The sequence below is a fragment of the Cyanistes caeruleus genome, chromosome 10 (genome assembly GCF_971803275.1).
Source record: "Cyanistes caeruleus chromosome 10, bCyaCae1.hap1.1, whole genome shotgun sequence".
Classification (NCBI taxonomy): domain Eukaryota; kingdom Metazoa; phylum Chordata; class Aves; order Passeriformes; family Paridae; genus Cyanistes; species Cyanistes caeruleus.
In genome coordinates this window covers 11,279,916-11,301,489 of record NC_141710.1, presented here as the reverse complement: position 1 = coordinate 11,301,489, position 21,574 = coordinate 11,279,916, and the positions used below count along the sequence as shown (strand labels likewise).

General features: G+C 39.0%; 1 protein-coding gene and 1 long non-coding RNA gene across 2 annotated transcripts in view; one reads left to right on the top strand and one right to left on the bottom strand.

Annotated features, from left to right (window-relative positions):
* Positions 1–21,574, bottom strand: part of LOC111933496 (uncharacterized) — a 458,147-nt gene that overhangs the window by 299,043 nt on the left and 137,530 nt on the right. The window lies entirely within an intron of this gene.
* On the top strand, positions 1,446–20,657 carry LOC147651299 (uncharacterized). The gene is made up of 5 exons (XM_086843389.1): positions 1,446–1,618; positions 3,633–3,763; positions 12,872–13,115; positions 15,090–15,120; positions 17,186–20,657. Exons 1-5 carry the CDS (start codon positions 1,446–1,448, stop codon positions 17,270–17,272), a joined length of 666 nt encoding a protein of 221 aa, XP_086699515.1. The 3' UTR covers positions 17,273–20,657.

Genomic DNA, 21,574 nt, shown 5'->3' with positions numbered 1-21,574 from the left:
CTCTGTAGCCACTCCTGCTGTCAGAACCTGGCCATGCAAAGCCAATGCACATCTAAATTCTATTGTGCACAGCCTAGAACTAGGAAACAGTGACTTTGTGAGACCTTAGTTAATTAGGTTACAGAATAAGCTATCCTGCTCCAGGGTGCTTCTCAGAATTCTGTCAGAAGGTGCAGAGCATGATGAAAAAGAAAACATTTAACATTTAATTAACATTTTATGCTTCAATTACAGTCGTTATTTTACTAAGAGAAATATTATGAATATGCACAGTGCTCTAAAAGTATTCTTGGTTTGTAACTAAAGTTATTTTCAGGATTTATAACAAACCAATGAAATACAGACAGTTTTTATTTGGCATCTCTCATTTAGGCATTTTTAACTTGAAAATATTTAAGATATTTAAACATCAGAATCCTGCAAAACTCAAGGTCAAATATGGCACATTTCAGTATTTTCCATGTCTCTGAAAGGTGGAAAGGGCATATTTATCTCCAACAGAAGGACCAGGCTTTTGCTTTCAATAAAAGACAGCAAGAGAAACTCATAGCTTAGCCAGAATAATTCACATCACTTGTACCAGAAGCCTAAAGCAGCAGCATCTGACCCCTTTCTCCTAGGAGGACCTAATTTTTGCTGTTATGAAGGCTGAATGTTTGTAACATTAACTGTGTCATTTCACTACTTCTTTGTAAGCTTATCACTGCATACTGACCATTCAAAGGTCTACAAATATAAGTATTGATATACTTAAGTCAGGGAAAACAGAGTGAATCAACTCTTCACCAAACCATTTTTTGAGCAGTTTAGAAGTTATGTGCTTCTTAGGCAAGGTTACCTGTCTTCTATATAGGCTTTATAATACCAGAACTCAGTACTCAATCCACCTATCTGAAAATAAATAGTTCAGCTACTAATAACTTCTGAAATAAACAAATGTATAGGATAAGAACATTAATTAGCCCTGCTAGAAATCATAAATCTGCTTCATATAAGGTGAACCACAGCCAAATACTAAAAGACAATGTAAGAGGTATAAGAAGAACTGATTTTGAAAGTCAGAAGGTCAGAAGGGAATAATAATAAAAAAAATACCAACCAAACATGCAGTCACCACTTTTTCTTATATTCTATTTTTTTAATAACCTGCTATAAGAGTCTTAGACTGAAATCAATCTTTCACTATCTTGAAATATGCACTTACACTTTCCTGCGGATTTAATTTTTCTTCAGTAATCTTCTGCTTTCAAAGTCTGGCTGCTCTCAGAAGACCTCTAAGTCCTCTGTGCAAGTGAAGCAGAGAGAAGCCTGTAAAAGCAGTTTACTAGGTGCTGGGGCCTCAATCCATGAACCAGAAAATGCAGACATGAAAGGTGTCTGTATACATTTTAATCTAAAGTTATAGACAGGCATTCCACTAAGTAAGGGGAAACCAAGTGGCTAACATGCTTCACATCTATTCCCAGAGGCTCTCTTTTGCCAGTGACAGCACCACAGAGTTAACTACAAGCTCAGTAAATTATTCCAGTGGCAGCTACACCCTCAACGTTTATTTTCCTCTGCGGCTTTTCCACCCATATAGTCACACAACAGAAACGGAGCCCTTACATTTGAGGAGGTCTGTGGAACAACAAAAACTATCAGTTCTGTTGACAACCATCAGCTCCAACCTGCTTCCTTGTGTGGGATGGGGCAGGATATCAAACCCACGTCTCAATTCCATGAGCTGTCGTGCCAAGGTGAGGCCAGACCTACAGCACAGGTCAGAGCTGTGTGTTCAGGTCTTTCAGAAGGAATCGAGTACCCCAAACATGTGGAGCTCTCCTGGATCTAGAAATGTCTTGTCCAGGTCATTCAGCAAGTCAGGCATTACCCACACGACATGGGCATTGTCACAGCACCTCCTTTCCCCACTGGCTTCTCTGCACAGGCAGTCTGGCAGGACATTCTCCAATGATTTCCCCTTGTCAGTTGCAGTATTCTATTGAAAACACTGTGCACCAAGCCACATTACCCCTGGGGACACTCATCTCTTTTATGGATACGAAAAAGAAAGGAAGATGACAAGAAATAACAACTGCCCATCATGACAGCCTTCCAAGGGTCTAAAGTTTTCTGACAACATGATTGTCATTAATGCACTACAAATCCTAATTAATGTGGAAATGCACGCCTTGTTTCTTCTTCCTTTCTCTAAAAGCAGTCACCATTTTCAAGTGCTGTCAAAAGTGGCACCATTAAAGGTCAAAAAGTTGACAAAAATGTGAGCAATTAGCTGCTGTCAAGTAAAAATGACATTCTAAGCATTACACTGCTAGAAGATTGCTTCATTCACAGAAAAAATGGAACTGGATCAAAGTAAGCCTTGATCTACCCATATCTTTGTGGACAAAGTGATGGTTCACAAGAGACCAGGTCCTCTGCTGCTGTATATCTCTGGAATCAAGCTGCCCTTTTTCTAAATTACTATTAATGATCTCATTAACTGAAAAGGAGAAACAGAGGCAGACTGAATTTGTATAGGTCCATTTGCATACTGCGCAAACTGAGGACCACAAAGGTAAACTGGATTGATGCAAGTGGCTTGGCTCTGCCTTTCACTGCTGAACATGGCCCAGATTCAGCATTCAGTCAGCTCCTGCCCAGAGGGAGCTTCACCCCCATAAATGAGGTCCAGAAGGGGCAGGCTCTCCTTTCTGACCACTCTTCCATGTGCAGGCTGGCCTGTAAATGTGACAGTTCAGACCATGAATTTAATAAATCTCCCTCATGATTCTACAGATACATAATAAATAACACATTTCAAAGTACTTTGAGTTCTTCAGCTGAAAAACAGTACAACCCCAAGGTATTATTTCTGTAATATATTAGAAAATTCTACCTGGGCTTTCATTTTCAGAAACAATTTAGAACCAAAGCATTAAGCAGTACCTAAGACTCTCAAAAATCTGAGAGACAGATAACCATCTATATATGGAATTCAAAAAGAGAAGGAGATTAACTATTGTATTCTTTACAGTTTTACTGCAGCAGTCTAAAAATACCATAAAGTATACCACTATTTAAATAATAACTTCTATAATAATTCAAGAGAACATAAAAGAAAGGATCTGATCCATTAGAGTTTGAATAGAGCTGGCAGGTGATAAAGGTTACAGTTGCATTCAATTGCATTTACTTTCAAACATATTAGTTGTTTTTTCAAAAAGAAGGTTTTTTATAAAGAAATATATATATTACAGCATCTTTGATTGGCAGGATTATCACACTGAGAACAGACCCTAGCACAGGACACAGAGAAAAATCACCCAAACAGATGGAATTATAGGTTTTCAGTTCTTCAGAACAAATAAAAGATTCTGCACTGTTTTTTCACTAGATAGCATGGCAAATAGGTTTTATTTGCTGTATTACAATTATTTTTATTTACCAAAATCAATCTCCAGATAGCTGCATTGATCCTGCTACACTCGAGGCTGTTTAATCTAAGGAAAACTGTTGTTAAGAAAAATGTTTTTAAAAAAGCCAACAATAGCCACAAAGGGCATCTTGGGGAGTTTTAATGAGATTTTTCTGTTCAGTGCAAGTTTAACATTCCCACAGAACAGATCAATACCACTTTTTTCTCCCAGCTATGCTGGGGAGCATCCTGCACTTGAAACCATCCAGGAAGATCAATCCCCCGTCACTTTTGACACTCTTCTCATTGCTCTGCAGCAGAGTATTGGCCACGCAGCTGGCTGGAGTGCCAGAGACAAGACAGGTATCTGCAGCATCCCACTCATTCCCAGTCCTGGTCAAAAAGGGATTTTTTCCTGGAGAAGGGAATATTATGTAGTCCAGCCTGGAAAGTGTGTGTTCTGTACTTTATTCCAGCACACACAAATATCTGTGGATAGATTAAAATCTTCTATGGTAGTGTTGGCAGCTGTTCTCCAATCACAAGTAGAGCACAGCTTTGAGAAGGCTTCTAACTCTTTGCAATGTTAAAAAACTAATTTAGTTAGGGCAGCAAAATCCAGCAGTATTCAAGGATGAAATTGTGCTGTTCTCCATCCAGTCACTTAGTGTCTCCTGGCTACTTTTAAATTTCCTTTGAAGTTTTTCATTCTCACTTTCCCATTTCACTTTACCCTTTCAACCACTCATACTTTTTCAGGAAACAGTGTGGGAATTAATTTCTTTTTCCATTTCCTGTAAATATAGCCTTCCTGAGTTTATAAACAAAGTTAGCCGAAATTATAGGAGACTTCAACTATTTGGTGTCTCCTCTTGTTTCTTAAAGTAGATCCTCTCACAATTCTGTATTTCATAATAAAAAATGTCCATGAGAAAATCAGGTTAAAAGGACTAGGGTTAAAGCCACCCACAAACATAGCTTCTCACTTGAATGCAGCACTTGGGATTTGGTACACAGTGGAAAAGCCTTTTATTTTATTTTTTGAAAAGAGAGAAAGTACTCTGAAGTGAATTGATTGTCCTTGATCTTTTCCACCCACACAGCTCTTTTTCTCTTTTCTCTTCTTTTTGGTTCTCATTTCCATGCTGTATCGATACAAAGTGTATGAAACTGATCCTTTTCCTGCCACTCATGTACTGCTGTCTTGAATTCCTAAAAAAAAACCCCAAAACCAAAAAAGACCACTGAAAGAATAGCACAGGCATGACCCTGCCATGGCCACAGACAATACTATGCTGCTAACCCTGTCTGCCCACTACTTGTGAGATCTCCTTGAGAGAAATATCATTTCTTCATCCAAACCTCACAGCAAGTGCAGTGATAGAAATGAGTATACATACCAGCTGAAGTCGCAGCTGGATTTTAATGAAGATGCTTAAACTCAGTCCTAAGAGGTTTTGCATTGTTAAGGATAAAAGCAAAGAATGAAACAAACCACACATAACAGAACCGATTTAAAAGTATCCACATAAGCAAGCCATTCTCCATACATCTTTATTCTCAATTTGTGACATTTCAGAGACAACAAAAATGGCATAAAATAGTCTTATATTAAAATATTTCCCTGCAAACCCTCTCCCCCATCTCCATTTGTGCCGAAACTGCTACTCCTATTACAGTTCATACTCAGTGTTAATTGCAGTTGTAATGGCAAAGGTCAGTATTGATCCATCAACCCATCTACCCAGCAAGACTTCACAAGCTTATTCTCATTCATACAGAATATTGAACAGTATTAAGAGTTATTGACAAGTGAAACCGGGGTCAAGGACTATGTCTCAGCTACTCCCTGCAGTATTATCCCACCACAGGCATTCCAATAAGCTTTTGGGCTAGGCAGCAGAATGAGTCTAAAAGAGATCCAAAACTCCAGATTTTCTTGGATTTTACTGATTAGACATTAATTGTCAAACATTAGCAGTGTTTGGAAATGCAACTCTACCCAACAGAAAAAACCAAACAAACAAATCCATCCTTCCACAGGATTCTCCTCACCAAAGAGTGCAAAAGCAGCAGCTCCATCCTTGGGTGTCCCATCACATCCTTTAGCAGCATATGTCAAATTATTACTGGTTCATGATTCAGTACAACCCCAAGGGTATGTGCATCAATGACTCCCCTTACCTACAGCAGAATGTCTGTCAGGAGCCAAAGCCTGAAGACTTTTGGAGAGGTGAAAAGTAAATCACTTCCTGGAAGGCGTGGGAAGTCTTTGCCCTGGAACCTGAACCAGATCAAAGCCCATATGCTCTATATTCATAAAACATATAGTCCTGTGATTAGAAAAACCTCAGAGGAACTTGCTTGCTGGAAAGAAAGGTGCTCCTTACGTCAGACTGTGTCAAAAGTAGGTCACTCTAAGCAGACATTTATTTTAGAAGTACATAATTCAAACAATTCAACAGCACCTAATACAGATTAGTGCTTTGGCATATATTTCATACATAGTTGCTAATATTCGAGCTGGTGGCTCCCACAGGCTTTTAAAAGATTAAACACTAAGCCCAAAACTAACCAGTATCAGGCCCAGGAAGTCTCAGAAACTAAGAGCTTTCACAAGCCTTGGAAAGCTTTTCCTACCACTCTTTCCCTTATCCTGCAGGATTTAAAACCTGTAAAGAAAAAAGGTAATGAAATCCAAAGGATGAAATCCATAGTACCTGGTTGGTGGTGACATCTATATATAACTAAAAGTTTAAAACTTTAGGATTAAAATGACTCTGCATGAAAAAGAGTAATTTAGCACTATTGGTCAGGATATAAAAAACGGATCATCCTTGCTGCCATACAGAGTGTTATTTCATTTTTCCACAATATTTTGAGATAAATACTACTCTCCCTCATGTTACAACTATTTACTGCCATGCAAAGCTGAGGCATTCCCACCATAAGGCAGAAAATTTACTTTACCTGTAGATTTCCCGTCTCCTTTCAATTCCTTTTTCTGCTAGCAATGGTTTGCCCCTGCTTCTCCCAAGCCCTGACCCCCATGCAGCACCCCCCATTCTGGGAGCCACATCCCACCATGCCCACCCCATTGTTCAGCTGTGGGGCTTTCAGAGCAGTGAGACACCAACAGTAACATGGAAGGAGCTATTGCTGGGACAGCACTGATGTTCAAGTGTAGGACAGCACAGTGAGCACCAGGGTGACCCTGCCCAGCTATGGGGGCTGGAGAGGGACACTGAAATCAGCTGGAAAATAAACTTTCTAATACATTTGAATTTGAAGCATTAGAAAGCAGACACTGTTTATCAACACTGGATGCACCAAAGGATCAGATGTGTGTGGTGAAACTTTACAGCAGGGTATTTACTCCATCAGGATCATGCATATTCATTAGAAAGCATTTCCTAGCTCATGCTGAAACAAGGCTGTTGCTGGAAACCACATCCAGAGTGGTGAAACACCAGGGGCACTGAGGGGAGAAGGTGTGAGGAACAGCTGGCCACACTGACCACACTGACCCCAAGAAAATGACAACACTGGAGGTGGCTATTCAAAAAACCCACCTGTCTCCCAAGGAGAGCTGGAGAATACAAGTCCAACCAGTTTCTACGGCAAAGAGCAGGTCACAGAGCAGAGACCTTTTCTGCTGAGGCCATACAGTTCAGGGTGCTTGAATGGAGATGTAAGATAGAGAAAAAACCAAAAAAGCCTGGAATGCTCTGACACAACCTGACTCTGACAGGTAGCAAAGGAAGCAGCTTTTGGGTTCAGCACTGGTTAAGCAACAGAGGAATAAAAATTATTGAAAGATAGAGTTAGGAGTAACAGCACAAAAAAAAAATTACATTTGGACCTGCTTACACCTAGGGGTTTGTGCAAATTACTTTCAAATAAACAAAGCTGTGTTAGTGGAAGAAACCTCGTCTCCAATTTTTAATTTCCCTCTTTAAGATGAATGATATGCGAGGTGTTTTATGTTGAATAACCAGTTAGATTAAAACCAGCTTAGTTTTGGTTTATTTCATTTATTTTCCTGGTTTAAAAAAAAAAATTTGAAAAAACTATCAAAACCAGAAAACAGACACATTAAAAAAAACACACACACACACAAAAAACTAAATCAAAAACAAACCAAACAAAACACACATCAGAGTTAAGAACATAGGAATAACTCAGGCACAGATAAAATAAGATGTAGAAAAAATAAGAAAGGAAAAAAAAAAGTCTTTTTATTACAACCTTCCACAGCAGTAGCAGTAGGGAAAGAAAATGCAACTGATTTTTATCCTCCTACTTAAGCCAGGACACTAATGAGGTGTGGCTAGAACATAAAAAAAGAGTGGGAAGTGGCTTATATCTACACAAACCCCTTGTAGCTTTCAGTTAAGCCTCTCCTGCTCTTACTAACAGCCCAAACATATGTAGAGTGGTCATAGAAGAAAAATAAGATGCTGGAGTAGATTCAACATATTGAACAAATCCCCCGAGTTGGTAATTCCCCAGCATTCTCTTCCCTCCAGATGCTACCCAGGATTTTACAAAATTAAGTTATATAAAAATGCTTTCATTCCTAGGAAATGGAATTTCATTTCATCCTATTCAGACAACTTAATAACTGTACAGATTACTGTACCTCATGCTGCACAGGAAACCACTTTAGAAAAAAAATGAAGTCTTTTCACTAAAAGAAGGAAGAAAATGCATTCCAGTAGATTTACATTTGCAGTAAATTTGCATCTGCTGCTGTAGCAAAGTGTCACTGGTAGACACAGAATTTAAATAAAATACCTCCTTATAAAATAAGTATCATACCCATTTACAACAGGAAAAACTAAATAAATCAAGACCGAAAAAATTATTATTCATTGAAAAAAAGCCACATGGTAGGATGTGTAAAGATAATCTTGACATGAATGCAGTTATCTTCTATGGGATAATTTATATGAACTCCTTTCATGGAAGGCCCATTAACAATGTATAACAAAACCCATAATTAATCTGAAAACAAGAATGCAACATTAAGTTTCCCAGCACCTCAAGTTTTCTAATGAATGAAATATTTCCTGCTGTCTTTCATCAGAAGAGTAATCTAATAAAGTTTTATTAAAATGTACAGTAACAGAACAGATAGGTTTCAAGTACAGCCTCTGTACAGTGTAATGAGGTTTTGGCTCATAAAAATGCTTAGACTTTCATTAAAGAGATGAATGAATGAATCCAAAAGGAAATTAGTTTAGCAGAAGTACACACACAGGTTCTGCAGAATACCATTGTGTGTGAGTGTCAGGATGAACCAGGGCACCCTTAACAAAAGAATATAAATGTGGGCAAAGACACAGTAAGGGGATAACAAGACAAAGTCTTGACAAAGCACTAAGGGACAGCCCCAAACTTAGCAATAACCTCTGAATGCAACACATTTGAGCAAGTTCAAAGAGAGAAACATGGAGATTGAGAAAAAGCAGAGCATTGCACAGCCATGGCATCACCAGAAGGTGCAGTGGAGGATTAAAGGGAGGGTTTGTTTCCACACAGGGATGTCCTGCACAGAGCCAAGGACTATATTTAAACTCTTATTTAACTACATATCCAGTTCTGAGACAGATTTATGTGTTTTAAAGTGGATGGACACCACTGAATTGCTCCACAACAACATATATAGCTCATATCACAAGGAGGCATACTACAAACCAAACCAAGTCTAGGACTTGGAAATGTTTGTATTTTCATTCCAGTTGCAATGATATATAAAAATTGCCTTTAAAGTTTCCTAGGCATAAGACATAAATTTTTAGTAGTAAATATTACTAAACAAGTAATAACAGTCATGTTGTAACAACCAGAAGTCCCTCGTAGATCCAAAATATGCTTTCATCTCGTGACCACTGCAAATTTCAGAGGCCACTGAGTACCTCTCTTACTCTTCCCATTAAAGCAACCCCAGCTATCCTCAGACTGTTTTCTTCAAAAGTGTCTGGCAATAACACTGACAGTTATTGTTTAACTTTTATTGCAGCCTTTGGAACTAAGGAGCACAGTATGTATTCATACACAGGGAGAGAGAAAAATACAGTTATCCGATTCCTTTGGGCTTTCATTGTTTCATTGTTTCATTGGTTTTACCTGTTCACCTGGTTTTTATTTATGGTCCAACAGATATAAATATATTTTTCTAAATACCTTACTGGGATGCTCCCTACTACCCAAAATAAAATAAATATTATTAGTTAAAATTTAGTTAAAATTTGCAGTGCTTGCAAAAACATTGAGAATAGCCACTCTTAAATAATCAAACATGATTAGTAATCTCCAAAAGGAATAACACAGCACAAAGTCCACTTTGGAATAGTCACCGAGAAAAAAAAAAATCCAATAAGCAAATATAACTTCTGAAATCCAAACATTGCTGAGGAAACTAGCTAAACATAAATCTAATCTAATCTGAGACAAACAAGTTTAGCGTATTACCAAGCAGCAGCAGGAAAACATTGACCTTTCAGGTGTAACCCTTTTCCAATCCATCCACTGAAACACATTTTTCAAAACTACAGGCCAGAGTTTTCAAAGTTGCAACACCAAAACAAAAGTTTTATGAGGGTGAAATGTTGTAATGTAATCAAATATTTATTGATACTCCCAGTCTTGGTATATGTTATCTAGAGTAAGAGTGAGACAAATAGCTTCATGTGCTCTTACAGCTAGCAGTAAGATTTTTGAATACAATTAGTTTCCTTCTGATCATAGAAATATTTTAAAAGACATGTACCTATAGTCACAATAGGAGAAGAGGTGAGATCCATGACAAATAACAGCACTTTGAGAAGATTACTCCTATTGAAACTGTTCACACAATGTTTATGTGGATAGCTTATAGGATAACATCTCTACTGAGCAAAAAGGTTTCCAGCTGAAAGTGTGTGAACACCAGGTTTTGGAATAGCTGTGCTTGGGGTTCCAGCACCAGTGGTGCACAGCAAACTCCTGGCTGCCAATACAGGCAATTCCCAGCAGAGAGAAATTTGCAATCTGAGAATGAACTACATTCAGAGGATTGTGTGAAGTCCATGAGTAGTACCAGGCCTGCATGACACAACTCCTCAGCTGGATGTGTTCCACCAAGCCACTTCGTCAGCACTCTCTGGAGAGTGTTTGGCTGGCCCTGTTCCCTGAGCCATAAACAGACATAAAGTCACCTGCTCCTGCCTTCCTGCAAACCAGGCAGCCACTGGGACACTCCACTGGCACCATCCACAGCCAAGTGGGGCCAGAGGCACAGGGGAAAGGCCAGGGCGCTGGGGCACAGCTGTGGGGCCACAGCAGGAAAGGCAGGTGGCTACAAGAGAGCCAAAATAGCCATAGGTGCTACACTGTGGAGAGACTTAAAAACCACAGAAAAGCGAAGGTAAAAAATGAAATCTCAGCCTGCTTCTACATAAATCTTAGCTGCTAATATAGCCAGCTTCATTCTCTGCCCATGCATCCCCAAGTCACTTCCAGACAAGTTTCTGGTCAGTCATCCATTGCCTGGGAAAGGGAGTTTGTAGCAGCTGATTAAGAGTGACTGCTCATCAGTATTAACTGCCTGCTCCTAAATGGTTTCATCCAGTAAAACAGAACCAAGATGATCACTGCTGTCCGTAAGGGTCTATTGAAAAGGGAAAACAACCAGGGAGGAGAGCCAAAAACAGATGCAAGACTGGCAGGTTTAATCTGGAAGTGAAGACCAATAACCAAGGAAGCAGAGGAGAGTTTCAAGAGGAGCCATGGGAAGATGTGCAGTGACAGGAATTTCTCATCAGCTCTAGATGTAACAGCTGCTTACAGTGGCAGGGCATCGTGTCTCAGGATCTGGAGGATCCCTTCAGCTGAGACAGAAAGTAAGGCTAAAGCCTGTCCTCCCCCAAACCAAAAGCACTCTCACAGTCTGCAAAGCAGTTAGATTTATCCAGGGATTTGCAAACTGGGGACTAAAAGTACCAATTTCAAGAATATTTTTACACACCAAAATCCTGTTTTGAGACAAACAGGTTGGTTTAAATGAGACAATCACACGCTTGGAAAAACAGCTTGTTGTACAACCAGTAATTGATGTAAGTGTTGTACTTGTCTTAGTTTTGCCATGTTAAAGACTAAGCTGGTTGCCAAAATATTAGCTTTGGGCTTCCTCACAAACCATAATACTTCCATATTAAAGGTTGTATTGTATTTTAAATTGTCAATTAACTAGTTTTCTATAGACTGTATTTTTCCTAGAGTTTAAAATGGCTAAAATTATCCTTAATTTATAGAAATAGTGTAAATCTTTCTCAGCTTTGTGAGCACAAGTGAAATTACTTCAATTTAGATTTTCTTACAATGTGTATCTGTGCAGCAATATAGGCTTAGTACAATGAAATTAAGAACATTTTCATAATTACAGTGATTTTACTACAGATTAGTATCCCCAATATGACACAGAAATGTTCAATTGGGCGTACAATGGAAAAAACTTAAAAGGCTTACATTCAGATGAACACATTTAGTAATCTAGAACAGTATGCTAAATGATCAATAATATAAGAGGTATTCTGCTTATTCTATTGATTAAGAATACAGGCAGTTATTACTCTAACAAAATTCTAGAAAGGACATGAAAAAAATTAAAGAGGCACAGAGTTTTATACTACCTGTATATATATACATACAATGTTTCAAGAAAAATTGTGTTGAGCAGAGTAATATAAATTTTCTACAATGCTGTAAGATGCATTACTCCACTCTTTGGTACAGAGAAGAGTGGAATAAAGCTATCAGAAGAATGTTATGGTTTGGGTTATGGTTTGAGATATACCCCAAGTAAAACAATATGTACCCTGAAAAAAAAAAGAATTAAAATAACAAACCACAACCCTGAAAAAAAAATGCTTGGAGGTTCACAGCTCACTAAGATCCAGAAATTTAACATCTTCAAGTCTGTGTTATAGTGCTGTTAGCTAAAATATGGATTAACGCTAAATAAAACAGAGAGGCAGTAGTAGTTCCCCCCTCCAGTAACCCTTCTTTCACAATAAATGCTTTTCTTCCACACAACACAGAACTCCACCACTGTCACCAAGGCCTATCTAGGAATGCACACTGCAAACCTGGATTTTTCAAGACCAGAACATTTCATGTTGTAAGAGCTCACATCTTCCCTGCACCACATCCCTTAAAAGCCAAGGGAATGAACTGAGATCCATCTGACTTGAGCAGCCTGGAACTCACAGGGCTGCCCATACCCGGAGAGGGCTGAGAGCATCCCCTGGAGAGGGCTGAGGGCATCCCCTGGAGAGGGCTGAGAGCATCCCCTGGAGAGGGCTGAGGGCAGCGGAGCATCCCCTGGAGAGGGCTGAGAGCATCCCCTGGAGAGGGCTGAGGGCAGCGGAGCACCCCCAGGAGAGGGCTGAGGGCAGCGGAGCATCCCCTGGAGAGGGCTGAGGGCAGCGGAGCATCCCCAGGAGAGGGCTGAGGGCAGCGGAGCACCCCGGGCCGGCTCCAGCAGGGCTCGGGCAGAGCCCGTGGGTCGCTGCCGGCCCGGCACAGCCCGAGGAGCGGCCCTGCCCACGGGCACTCAGCCGCTCACCTCCCACAGCACTGCTCCCGGCCAGCCCCGCACTGCTGCCCTGCCAAAGCTCCTTCACACGGCCCGGCTGGGCCCACCGGGCTCCATTGCCTCCTGCCCACCCCGGTAAGGCACGGCAGCCCTTCCGCCGGGGCCGCCTCCCCCGTGGGCAGCTCGGCCTGCGCGGAGCCCTGAGGGCATCTCGGCCGGGGCTGGGCCGGGCCGGGCCGGGCCGGGCTGGGCCAGGCAGGACAAGGCAGGACAGGGCAGGGCAGGGCAGGACAGGGCAGGGCAGGGCAGGGCAGGGCAGGGAGCAGCAGCTCCCTCAGCTGTGCCCAGCAGACAGCCGCAGCCCCAGGGGCGCTCCCAGCCCGGCTCCCCCGCCGCAGGCTCTGCCCCCGCAGGGCCCTCTGGAAGCGGCTCAGCCTCCCCCGGGCCGCCCAACTCCGCTACAGCGTCCAAATGACTGCGGGGGAAGGGGGGAGACACTGTTTGGACCTCAGCAAATTGATGAATTAATATTTTATATTGCGTCTGCATCTTCTGTAAATGGATGCACCGAGGTGATAAAGCAGGCAGGCAGGCAGAAAGAAAATCTTTCACGAAATCTGGGCAGCAAAATAACTTCTTCAAGGCAAATTTAATTAATATTCATTAAAATGAATGCCAAATAATGTTGGGGGCAGGGAGATTGGCATGATGGATTGTCACCTCTAAAGAGAACAGAAAACTATTGCTTGGTTCAACACACATTGCAGAAGAATTTTATTCAAATTGATTAACCAGTATCTTCTAAGTATCTTAAGGTTTGTGTCTCCAACCACTTAAGCAAATAGGATTTTTGACATCGATTGCAGTAACCACAGGAATCTGCTTTACAGACTTGCTCACTGCACAACTATAAAACACTGTAGTTCTCAACATTCTTTTATTTGACCAGACATTCCCCATGTGACATTTTCCACTTACTCTTGGAGAAAAAAATATCTAAAAATTCTCAACAAAAACAATACAAGACTTCCTAGTACATACCCTTTGGGCTGAAAATCTCCCTGTAAAATCTTAATACAGTCAATGAAAAATTAGTACTGAAGGGGATTTTAAAGGATAGGCCAAAACATTTCCCTGCCCCAAGGAAAGATTAGCTGCTTCTTGATATTGCTGACAGATACTTATTTCACTTGTTCTTTAAAAGTACCCATGACAGAAATGCCATATTTCCATATTCAATATGTTCTCTTTCCCCAACTCTTTTTTTTCCTCCTGCCCAACAGAAATCTGATTTGTCACCTTAGTATTGTCTTATCTGTTGAACTATGCAGGTTATTCCCTTCCTTTCCAGAATGGCCTGTTTCTTGTCCTGTGTGAAGGAGCTGTGGCTGGCTGTTTCTAGAATACACTCACACTCTCATTATCTCCTGTTTTCTACACCCCTGTGCTTTCTCTTTACTTTCCATCTGAACTTCTCCACATGGTCCAGCTGCACTTTGCTACACAGTGAACCTTCTCCCAGCCTAGATCTGTACAATCAGAGCATGGCCTGCTCTCCCTGACACCCTTCTAACACAAGTCAAAGATATCTGTTTTGCAGAGCATCCTCTGCACAGGGCACTGAAGCCCAAAGAAGTAAGTGGGCATCAAGATGGAGATAACTTAAGATTTTTGTTACAAGAAAAAACTACTAAAAACAAATTTCTGAATACCTCTGAGTAACAACATTACATTTCATATACCCTAGTGAGCACTCCTGTGTTGAGATGCTAAATGCAGCAACCTTGGATTCCAAGCACTCGGGCCTTATGCACAGGGAGCACCTTTGCCTTTGCCTGTCATTATTCTTCCAGCCTGATTTGTATGGTGCACCTGAGCAGCAAAGCATGGTCAAGAATAGGTTTGGCTTCAGACTGAGAAGTTAGAGAATAAATACATGGAGAATGAAATCTAAAAATAGAAAGCATCTTCTAGAATAAGAAGATAAGAAGAGGTTATGCATGGCCCATGCCACAAGACAAAGAGATGCAAAAAGAGATGGATGAGGTAGCATAATATATATGATAGTAAGCGAAGCAATTTTTTGGTTTTGTTTTTTTTTTTTTTCAGTCCAGGACAAAAAAATACAAGAAAAATGCAGGTATAATCCTCTCTTCCTTTCATATCCTGCAGCTAACAAGTTCTATTATGATATTGCATTACAGCTTACCCCACCACCTCTGAAGACATGTATATATTACTGTCAGCTACCAATTTCAAAGCTTCCAATTCCAGAAAAGTTAACCCATTTGGACAAAAAAAAAAGTGGTCCTGCGGAGTAATAAGTATTAAAATTCTTTTTTCCCCTCTGTGCTTACATTGATCTCCTCTAGTTTCCCTCCAGAAGTTTTGAGGAATGGTATTTCACCATGAACACTTCCAAGTTCAGGCTGCATGCTGGTAGGAATCCATGCCTACCCTTAGGACTTCCTAGAGAGTGATTCCCAAGATTGATGTAGACACCAACCAAAGTAGAAACATAACGGTATAAATGATAAATGGGGACTATTATATAACCATATCAACCCTTGGAATATAAATTATGGATTTGGCTGTGGATCTGATACATTTTCCTCTCAAATGCAATCCTAGTTTGCAATCATTTTTTTCAGGCTGTACCTTGTAATTCAGGTGTAGTTCATGCTGAAGGAGGGGTTCACAGTTTCCCTAACTATGTCATCACTGCAGTCAGCCATCCTGCAATGAACCATTCCCCTTCCCTACGCTCTTTAATTCAGCATAAACTATGAAACCTCAGAATAAAGCAGTACCACTGTGATATTCCTTCTGTAGGTTTTGTAACATATGATCAGTTGTGTGCATGATGCAGGAAGCAGGACCAAGCAGGAGCCTTCAGGTCCACAGGTGAAGGTCACTCATGAGGTCACTTTCTCGCATTCTCAGCATGGCAACTGCATGTTCATTTATGAAAACTGCCTCTCCAGTGATGATGCAGCATGAATTAAAGTACATTTCCATTCAAGGCTCAGTGAACAATTAACAACCCTGCAATGATACTATAGTTCAGAAATTCATGCAGTTTCAAACACCTCGAACCATCTATGTTCAGAAACATTAGAGCTTTGTAGTACTTTATCAGTAGTTAGTTAATCCCATGATAAATCTGAACAGTGAACTTAACGTTATAGAAACAGAGTCAAAAGAAGCAATGTATAATTTTTATTTCAACACATTTCTCTAATTGCTAATTGGAACCTTCCTGGACCATGAAGATAATTTGGTTATTTTTTCTTCTCATTTTGTGATATCTCAACTTTTGCATAGGCTGGGCCTGGGAGAACACAATGTTCCAGCTGAGAGAAAAAAAACACTGAAGGATGGTAATTAGAGAAAATAGCAATGCAGAGTTGTGACCCATATCATGAACATTAACAAGTACTCAGGAAAGAGATCCCACTAGGAACAGCCAGTTAATGATTATACAGAAGTGCCTTAAGTTATTCTGCTTGAAAAGGTGCAAGCTACTGAGCAGGGTAAAGTGCTTGCTGGCAAACTGAAAAGAGGATTTGCAGACAGGCCCCCACCCAAACCTCACATCAAGTTTGACATTTACAATTTAATATGTTTGTACATTGAGAGCATACAGAGGAAAAAATCGTTTCAGATATAGACAGCATGTCTGGTGTAGGAAGTGAAAAAGCTCTGATTTCTTGTTTTCATAGAGTGAAGAAAATGTGCTGCATTATATTAGTATTAATTATAATATTATTTTAAATTATAATTGTATCATATATTATCTATTAATTATAATATTCATTGTATTATATAGCATTATATTTTTAAGATGTCTGTATATGTTTTAGGATATGCATATATATTTTTCTAGAGACATAAACATGTTCCTTGGCAATTTGAATATTTGAACTCTCATTTAGTCTATCAGTTCATTTACCATCCTTCATATATTTCTGTAAATTTATTCCACAAAACTGAAATGAGAAGGATGATATAGTTTTGTCTGCTTAGTAGTGACCATCAACTCCAGAATATTCAGCTTAGCTATCATGTACCTACACGCATTAATCTCAAAACTCTGTTTAAGGTTTAATGAATACCCAGGTCTTAGCAGAGACATCTCCAGATATTTTGTCCATATGAAAGTAAAGTAGCAATTAATTAACTCTTTTTTTTTCCCCTTTTCTCAGCATCAGGCAGCTGAAATGCTTATAGACAGCAGTACCCAAGCACACCCAAGGCTGCTTGAGGCAGTGGAGAGAGGTGCACTCCCATAATTTCACATCAGAAGACCTGCCTTCAGCAGAAAGATGTGGCTTTATGAAGATTTCAGGAAAAATTTCTACAAGTATTTTATTCACACATTAGGATAGAATAGGCTGGACTTTTAACTACTAAGGGAGAAAGTGGACTGTAAAATGAATATGGTTTTAAAAGTTATTTTAAAAGCGAAAAATAGATTTTATAGTTTTAATAAAGGAAATGCATTGTTGGAGCAACACTTTATAGGCTAAAAATGAATTAACATGTAGTATGATAGTTATCTGAGTCACACATTTATGATCTTATGTGATACTAAAACACTAATTAGGAGGGAAGTGGCAACTTAATACAACTTGGAAGAAATGCCTTAATAATTAAGAAATTACATTCTTTTATTTGCTGTCTATCACAAATAGTGTCATCAAATTTATCTCACGTTTTTCCTAAGTAATTTACCATAACATTTATAATCCCTTTAACCTGAATCAGTCCGTATCCATAGAGATAAAAGGGGAAAAAAAAAGAACAATATGGAAACATATTAAAGATTCCATTCAGCTTTCCCTAAAGGCTTCCAAGCAGTTTCAATTATAGCTGTGTCAAACTTAGCACTCTAATGGTCCCTATACACGTTGTTTCATATATTTATACTCTGTGAAATTGCTGGTAGAAAATAAGGACCAAAGTAAAAAGTTCCTAGCAAAGCATGACTGAAGGCAAGCTTTAGATAAATTATACATCAATTACAATTCTATTCTTGTAGCTATTACTGATACAAGATGTTCATATGTCTAAATAAAATCCTCTCACTGGTGCCATTTTCCAAGTTGCACAGGTGCTCCAGGGTGTCACCAGGTAAAAGACAGATAGAATTTGTGGGATTCTCAGTTGTGCTTTAATTCTCCTAATGAGAGGATCTGGTTTTGGTTATTTTTTTTAAAAAAATTTACTAAAGGCCTTTCATTTTCAGATACCTCATTATTTATAAGGATTGCATATGGCCCCAGCTTCAGCTGATCTTCAGTTCAAGCCAAATTCATATATTTTTTTAGCCAAATCCATACACTTTTTCTAGTGTTTGGTTTTGGCTCTTCAGAGATGCTGTTTAACTTATAGCAGAGGGTGTCTGGTAGAGGTTTTATGTCTAGAACACAAGGTAAATAATTTCCAAAACCTACTGGAAGGCACTTGGGAGATGGGAAAGAATTTAATTGTATTGTGAAAGGCTCTGTGGAAAATCCACAGGCTAAGAGCAAACTTAATTAGCAGTAATATGTGGTGGCATTGGTCTATGCAGCTACTAGAATTAGAACAATATATGCACAGTTAGCTGTTTTATATTTACATTGGTCAGGTGCATAATGTACAGACTTGGTGCTGACTTCATTAATGTTTGAATAATAATTTAAAATGTTTGGGCTTCATAGAGCAATTAGAAAAGGGAGTATTTGGTGCATGGTTGCAGGGTGCTTAACTTCAGTGAGAAATACCTCAAAAAGGTGGATGCTGTGAAAACATCACAGGGAATATCTGACAATGAGATACTAATTTTTATCAGCACAATAATATGTCTTGCTCACTATTTCAAAATAGGGGGAAAAAAAGTCTGGTTTCATGTCAAATTATGATCCAATTCTTGTCAACAGATTAGCAATTAGGCCAGAGAAGCATATTGATATTTGCATTTTGTGGAACTAAAATGCACTATATTTATCAGCTTGAGTGCTTTAAAATAAATATTGACAAGAAAAGATGGGGAAAAATTATTTGTTATTCCATCTGCCACTCAAAATGTCAAGTCTGAGCAATGCCATTTTTCAGTCTTTCCTGATATATGATCATCAGATATTTATCTTTACTTTGTGATGGCATTATGAAAGAATAGTCAAAACTACAAAGGTCAAGTTGTTCATTTCAGTTTGTCAAGCTGTATAATCCTTCTTCAGTGGACTTAGATTTTGGGAGAAATGTGGATGACAGCAGTTTTAAGGGAATTGAAAACCAATTCTAACATTGAAAATCTTTTGGAGAAAACAAAATTTATTAATCATAGAACAACAAAGAAAGTCATGTTATAAAAACTTCCAAGGATTTATATAATGGTGCATTCTGTCAGAAGGGCAGAATTCAATGTAAACAGTGCCTACTAATTTCCCTGCTTTGAGAAATGCCCTTTTACACTTCCATGGGAACACAGTTTTGCATTAGTTCAAATGATCTCTAATGGTGGTTTGGAGTCCAAGGTTAAAGTTTCAGCCCCATAATAATGACTGCATGAGATCCATTCAATGATTGGGATGTGATTGCATGGCAGGACAATCTTAGAGAGACTATAGAGAGTTGGTACTTGGATTAATTAAAGGATGATAGCTCACTTTTTTCTGTATGAACAGAACTGACTAAGCCCTTTGGAGGCAGGAAACTAGTTTACATTTACTTTCAAACTACACCATTTGGGAGAAGGTTTCTGAAAAACTACCTACATGTGTGATATCTGATATAAATCTTAACAGAGGAGCTCAGCCCAAGAATATTCTTCTTTTGGATTTGAACATTATCAGTTTGGAGTAAGAAAATTCTGTGCTTGAGTGATTTTAATTTTTTTAACTAAATTTTATTTCTTAGAAACAGCTTACAACATGGAGCTGTATGGACAAATGCCACCGAGTTGGAAAGGTTATCTCTAACTGTCCCACAAATTCAGAATATGGGTATTGATGACACAGCTCTAAGTTGTCCATATTGCTGGATTTTGGGGGTAAATACACATATATCTACAAAACAGCATTACGAGATCCAGTTATTGCTAGCAGCATATACATTTAATGACAAAAGAGTATGACTTCTGTAGGCTCAACCTCACATACTCATTTGCAGATATTAATGAGGTGGAAAATTAAAAAAGACAACAGTATGTGGTATTTCTTAATTCCAACCACTAAAATAGCTTATTTTACATGCCTAGATCTAAAATTTTCTTAGCCAGAGATCACCATGCTCCAGATTTAAATCACAGAAAATGTGGAAGTGTAAATTATTGAAATTTGTTTTCACTTGGGGCTGTTTGGCTCATCTGTGAAGATGTACAAGGTAATTATTTTTATTCTATTAGAACAATATCACTAATGAGATGTGAGCAGAAGGGAGAAGAAGCATGCAGCTGAAGTTATTGTCAGAGTCTCTGCTGGTAGTGCTATTTCATATGCTCCTGAGAATAGAACAAGTACATCCATATAATTTAGGAAGTCAAACTGCATTTATCCTCAGCTCACTTCACATAAAAAATAACATTTGCTATAAAGTCCAAAACTACATGTCAAAAAAAGCAACAGGCTTGTGTTCAATAAGTACCTGCAACAAAAGAAATTAGATATTAAAAAAAAAAAAAAAAAAAAAAAAAAAGCAAAACGGCATGTTTGTATCTCTATGCTATAACTCTATAACTATAAAGAGTTCTCAAATATTTTTAGAATGAGGATCTTGGTTGAGCAGTCATTGGCTTAGTACAGAGACATACATTTTGTCTCCATTGGCCAGTGGCTGGTAACAAGATACCTTTTCTTTCCTCAGATGGGTCTCAGAGCCTAATAAACCCTTATTTTCATCTCCTGGGCAGAGGCAGAAACAGTCCTTCCCACCGTTCTCAGGAGCATGCACTGCTGGAAGATCCCTTAGTGCCACAAGGACCACACATCCCTGTGCCACAGCTTCTGCATTCCAGCCTTGAGCACAACACAAAACCCAGCAAGGACAGGGTTCTTCCAATTCTCATGGGCTCAGCTGCTTCCTGAATTGATTTGAAAGATTTATGGTTGCATCTGACCCCTGGCAATAGCCTCGTCTTTGTTGGTGACTGACAAGAGACAAAAGAAGATTTTGTTCTCTTTAATTTGCATCTTTGCTTCCAAATGTGTTCACAGTTCTCGCTAATTTAGACACTGAGAGCAGAATTAAAGGGACTAAAATGGCTCAAAAATATTGCATTCACCCTTCAAATCTATCTTTAATTTTTTTTTCTTTTAAGACCCTGAAAGATAAAGACTGAAAAAGTGCATGTGACATTTTTCATTGACTTTGTAGTCTTTCCAAGTCCTACTGATATGGTATAACTTTAATGACACAGTTACTATTTTTTGCCTTCCAAGCAATCATGATCTCAATGGAAGTGACAGTAAGAGATGCTCCCACTGAAACTGTGTCTCAGGAGATAGAGCTTTATTGGAAGAAATTCAATACACTTTTGACACAATGAAAACACTATTAACAGTAACTAAAATGTATTCATAAAAGCAGTTTCTTTTCAATAGCAAAATCCT